Raw genomic sequence first — 6,082 nt, 5'->3', positions numbered from 1 at the left:
TTTTCATCTTTGCCAAATACCTCAAAAATTTTCAAAAAATACTTTTTTTGTCCTCCCAAAACTTGGCCAAACAAGCTCTTAATGGCTTAACACATTTATCTTGAGCTCTGATAGATTACACTTATACGGAAAAATCAACTCCGATCCTCTATCATTCATTTGCTTACTTAGATTATAAAATATTTTTGGTATAAAGTTTGATATTGTTTTATATTATGTTAGGTGTGTATTTTGTTTTCGGTATAAGCAAGACCATTAATGTTATGGTGCAATTCTAATGTTACTTTACACTGGATTCAACATGAGATAACTATCCAGAGTAAGCTTTATGGGAATAAAAAACCTAAAACATCAAAATAACCTTAATTTTTTCATATACTGAACAATGGTAAGATTGTAAATTTTTATATTATACATCATATATCATGTTTTTAATGTGATGAATCATAAAATATATGCATTAAATAATCCAGTGATTACTAATTCACGTACTATAATTTTTTGTATTTTAATCTCTACATAACTTTGTTCGTGAACTAAATTAATGATCTCTTAGAGTATGTAGTATGTAGTATCAAATAAACGCCTAGAACAATGTGTGCATCAGTAAATATTGGATGAGTTAATAAACATGTCACCCCATAATTCCTCAACGTTTGATTAATTATATCAAAAAGTATTTGGGAAAAGATTGAGAAACAATCCAATCCATCCAATTGATTGAGTTGAAAAATTACTCCTTTTTTTTTTTTTTTAAGTAACACCAGTACTAAATGAAAAAGGTGTATGCTTCTAGTAGGGGAAAAGAATTATTCAAAAGAGAAAAGAGTGTTGCAAAACCAATAGTCGTATTTTCCATGTTCATTTTTCAAAATCCATATGCATGCAAGTTAAAGGCAATATTTCCTGGTAGCTTACTAAAAGCAGACTCATTCAACAAGAACTTCCAAAGTGTCACTATCAAGTATCAAAAACTCCCATTAGAAATGGTTCAGAAACATTTTTTATTAAACTTTGAAGAAAAGCAACCCCTAATTAAACGAGGCATTGAAACGTATTATTCCAAATTACTTTTTAATATGAGGGTTTAAGGCTTTACACTGGCAAACCTAGACAATGACATTCATTACCAAGTACCAAATTCAAGTTGAAGGTTAACCGTGTTTCCATATATAATTAAATTTCATTATATGTCCGAGATGGACCGCATGACCAAAACATTGAATAAGTTTTGTTTATTTCGTGTATTTCCTTAATTTCCAAAAACAAAATTATATTCATAACAAGATCAATTTAATCATTGGGTTTGGCATGCAGGAGAACTGAACGTCGTCGGAAAATTCATTGATTCGTGTCAAATGTAGCTTAAAACATTGACTTGAATCTCTTACTAGTACTAGCTCAAGTCATGTTAAAAAAGCTACAATATAATCAAATTCTAGAGGCTTCACCTATAAATATGCATGCATTCGTAGCTTAATCCGACACCTCGAGCAAACACAGTATCAAGTGTTTTATAGTAGTATAGTACTATTATTTTCCACCATCTAGAGTTAGAGCCAGGAGGTAATAATCAAACACGGAAGGATACATAGCACACATTTTCCTTTTATTTCTTTGATATTGGAGGGCACATCATGCATGTAATAAACGGAAGTAAAATATTTGGCATCAGGAATATTTTTTGAAAAAATGTGGTTTAATTTGCAGCCAACTTTCTGGGAGATGCATATCTTCTTTATTTTTTGTCTTAAGTTATTTTTGATTTTTATGTTTGTATATAGTCTAATTTTTAGTGTTATTGTGATTGAAACAGGAACTTGTGGCCACGGAAACCATGAAGATGGAAAATTTTCTACCTTGGCTTGTGATTTGTTTTCTTGTTTATCATTCAGGTTTGTAACTAAGCCTAGCCTATTTGATAAAACATTAGTTAAAGGCTTAAAGCCATTAATTTTTCGTTACTGTTGACTAATTGATGAGATATACTGTTAAAACGTAATTAAATTGCAACCAAATGTTTCTCTTTTCCATTTTCTAAGGCGAGCAAAAGAAGATATTACTTGCAATACAATGAAAAATGCATTGATTAAGTCTAAAATAATAATGCAAAGGAATATTTGACATTTTGGTGAAGCAAAATCAAGCACAAATTTTAAATTTTGATATACGCATGCCTTTTCTGTGAGGGGTCATATAGATTTATATATCCTCTATTTTCTCTTTTTGTGCCTTTGCTTTTGTAGGGGTTGAAGTTTATGCTGAAGATTACGATTATAGCTTCACAGCTGAGGCAAGCTTCCACTACTGCTATCTTTTATATATTTTACAATTTGAACTCCAGATTTTCTATACAGGATTTAATATATTATGTATACATCAACGAAGCAAATAATTTATACACTATATTTTAAAATATTGCAACAGATAACTTGCTCAGCTTTGTTTAACAAATTAAATATGAATTTAAACCTTAACATATATATATGCTTCCAGTGTTTGGCAGATCCTCTCAGAGCTCAATACAATGGAGGAATAGTCGTGAATCCAGACATGAATGAGGGACTAAAGGGCTGGAGTAAATCTGGATTTGCAAATATGGCCACTAGGATGTCCAGCAGTACTAATAACACTTTCATTGTGGCTACCAACAGGAAAGGAGCCCTTCATGGTTTTACCCAAAAATATTTCTTGCAAAAGGATACTCACTACGTAACTTCAGGTATTTTCGCATACGGCGTACACAAGGATTTTGCCCAACTGTTTGTTTTAATTTTGACCATTATTTTCAAGCCGTGTCGTCGATGTAGCATATATATTATAGGAGATGGTTGTTACTGATCGGTCAAAATGTATATGTATTGAAATTCAATTGCAGCTTGGGTACAAGTGAGCCAAGGAGACATGATTCACGTAGCTCTTGCATTCGGAACAGCATTTGGCATCCAACGTAGTGGATGGGCTATTGCTCGTTCTGGTTGCTGGTCTATGCTAAAAGGTGGTTTTGTGCTCAATATTTCTGGTCCTGTCGAGCTATATCTTGAAGTAGTGGATGGGCAATTGCTCGTCCTGGTTGCTGGTCTATGCTAAAAGGTGGTTTTATGCTCAATACTTCAGGTCCTGTCGACCTATATCTTGAAGTGAGTTTTCACCTTTTCATAATTATTAGTCATTGGTCTTATTCTATAATCATACTTAATTAAAGAGAATAAGATGTACTAGTATTATGTTTTCAAACACAAATTCTGATTGTTAGACCTAATTTGTTTATTTTCACTTTATTCCGTTGTCTGTTTCTAGGCCAACAACACAGCTATTGAGTTGTGGGCAGATAGCATATCAATTAAGCCATTTTCTCTAGAGGAGTGGAAATTTCATCAACATCAAAGCACTGAGAAGGTAAAAGGAATTAATAATGTTTGAAAGCACTCGACATACTAGCTAATTAATTTGATTACTTTAATATTACCTCCCGTACTCCATATTATTTTTTGTTTTGGCAAACAAAATTTGTTTCAAAATATTAAGTAAGTTAGAAAAACAAGAAGTATTTATTATACTTTTTACCAAATTCACCCTTACTCCTCCAACTAGTGGAGCATTGATTAATTGAGAATTTGAGATGTTTAAGAGTGAGATAAAGAATTGTTTAAACAAATATTCTTATAATTAAGACTATATATTGAGTAGAAATCTTAATAGCTCAGCCAGAACTTTTACCTTGTTGGTGAGGGTTCGATTTCTCACCTTGTATCCCTTCCCCCCCACTCCCCTTACCCTGCCCCCCATTACAAAAATTTATTAAGACTATTATATTGAGAGGTGTATAAAATTCCAAATAAATTGTAGGAGTAACTTAACTAGTTAGCTTACCATATGTTTTAAAATGCTGCAGGTACGCAAAGCTAAAGTGAAAATCCAAGCGGTGGATTCTCAAGGCCAACCTTTACCAAACGCAACGGTCTCCCTGGCACAACAGAAGAACAATTTCCCGTTTGGAAATGCAATAAGTCAACACATCCTAAACAACAAAGCCTACCAAGATTGGTTTACCTCAAGATTCAAGTACACAGTTTTCGAAAACGAAATGAAATGGTACGCCAACGAGAAAATCCCCGGCCAACTAGACTACAACGTAGCTGATGCTATGCTTAGTCTTGTCCAAAAATATAACGTTAAAGTCCGCGGCCACAATGTCTTTTGGGATAATCCTCAGAACATGCCTTCGTGGGCGCGTTATCTTTCACCAGCACAGTTATCCGCAGCTGCATCAAGAAGGATAAATTCCGTAATGAATCGATACTTAGGCCAACTTATTCATTGGGATGTTGTGAATGAAAATGTCCACTTCTCGTTCTTAGAGCAAATGCTAGGGAAGAATGCGTCTGCTGTTTACTACAAAAAGGCTAATGAAATTGATAGCAAGGCAATTCCATTCTTGAATGATTTCAATACAATTGAACATGGATTTGATGGAACTTCAAATCCAGCTAAGTACCTAGAAAAGATTAAAGAGCTTCGATCCCATGGTTACAATGGTCCTTTAGGAATTGGACTCCAGGGACATTTTGTCACTCCAAATTTGCCTTATATTAGATCTTCTCTTGATATCCTTGCTTCAACTGGATTGCCTATTTGGATCACAGAGCTGGATGTTGCAAACACCACCAACCAGGTAATCTTCCTTAATTATTGAATTTGAAAGGGAAAAAAAAAGTACAATTATAGTATAAAAGGGTTTGGATTTACGACATCTATAGCGTAATTGTTTTTTTCTTTTGGTTTCATCTAAATGTTTTTTAATTGTCTTTTATTTAAAATATTGGTAGTCAAAAATTTACAGGGTAGAATTTTTTTATTCTACGTGAAAAATACAGCATGACATGACAAGTAACGTGCCGAAAACTTGACCTTTGTATTTTCTGAGCAATGCATATATGAGTTACTTTAACGTAACAAAAATTAGTTTTTCTGAAATTTACTTTCATATGGGTAAAATTTTAGTTATTTTAATGTTCCTGGTAGCAATTTTGTAAATTTATTGTCATAGTGAATAAAGTTGAGTAATCCTATGTGAAATTAACCTCTAATTCGTGAGTTGGTGAACTTCAATTTGGACAGGAGGTATATTTGGAGGAGATAATAAGGGAGATACATGCACATCCAGGAGTGAAAGGGATAATGATGTGGGCACCATGGAATCCTAAAGGATGTTACAGGATGTGTTTGACTGATAACAATTTCAAGAATTTGCCTACTGGAGATGTTGTAGACAATATTATAAAGGAATGGAATCACCACGATTTTTCGGGGAATACTGATGAAAATGGTTTTTTTGAAGCTTCACTTTTTCATGGGGAATATCAATTTGAAATCAGTCATCCTGATCAAGTAAAATATGATACTTATGTGGCTCAGAAATTAGTTAAGGTGGCACCAACCGGGGAAAGTTCACAATCACATTACACAGTCTTTGTTTGACTAAATCTACTGCTAGTTACTCGTAAAAATTAATTATTGGGCAGTTTGCTTGCTGTTTTTGGTTTTAATATATAATTGTTTGCATAAATTCGTTGTTAAAAGGGAAATAAATTAGAGTTATTATAAATATTTATCTTTCTGTAGAATCATGTACCATTTGGTGGTAAGTTTAAGTTTTATCAGCTTTATGTACCATGTAGGCTGTAGCCCGCTAAAAATTAAAGTAATCTATTTTTATTTTTTACTTGGCCCTTTTAAGGAGGACCTGTCTTTTCGTATCTTATTTCGAAACTAGCAGTTCAAGTGTGGTCATGTAATTAACTCGAAGATATGAGATTTTTTTTAAAAGAAGTTTTAATGTGGGTATGTGTATCAATTGATGCACAAAACAGTATCTCCGAATCCCATAGTCTAAGCGTGAAATTATTTATCTTGTAGCTGAATTAAGAAAGAAGCATAATCCTCTATATTTCCCAGATCGATAAAAATTACTCTAAAAGTTGTTGCCATTTTAAATTTCTATTACCACCGTCATCATATCTCACTATCTACGATTAAGTAATTCCATGGTAACACTATACGGTTTAAAGAGATAGGAGTA

At 33.1% G+C, this 6,082-nt stretch overlaps 1 protein-coding gene across 1 annotated transcript; it reads left to right on the top strand.

The window, feature by feature from the left end:
• The first annotated feature begins 773 nt into the window (after nucleotides 1-773).
• On the top strand, nucleotides 774-5,687 carry LOC107789556 (endo-1,4-beta-xylanase 5-like). Its single transcript, XM_075218761.1, has 8 exons — nucleotides 774-989; nucleotides 1,817-1,895; nucleotides 2,247-2,293; nucleotides 2,497-2,722; nucleotides 2,879-3,072; nucleotides 3,301-3,399; nucleotides 3,896-4,675; nucleotides 5,122-5,687. The coding sequence occupies exons 1-8, from the start codon at nucleotides 774-776 to the stop codon at nucleotides 5,479-5,481; spliced, it is 2,001 nt and encodes a 666-aa protein (XP_075074862.1). The 3' UTR covers nucleotides 5,482-5,687.
• The last annotated feature ends 395 nt before the right edge of the window (nucleotides 5,688-6,082 follow it).

Source organism: Nicotiana tabacum, chromosome 7 (assembly GCF_000715075.1).
Source record: "Nicotiana tabacum cultivar K326 chromosome 7, ASM71507v2, whole genome shotgun sequence".
Classification (NCBI taxonomy): Eukaryota; Viridiplantae; Streptophyta; class Magnoliopsida; order Solanales; family Solanaceae; genus Nicotiana; species Nicotiana tabacum.
The sequence above is the reverse complement of the archived record's forward strand: the minus strand, read 5'-3'. Positions and strand labels throughout refer to the sequence as shown.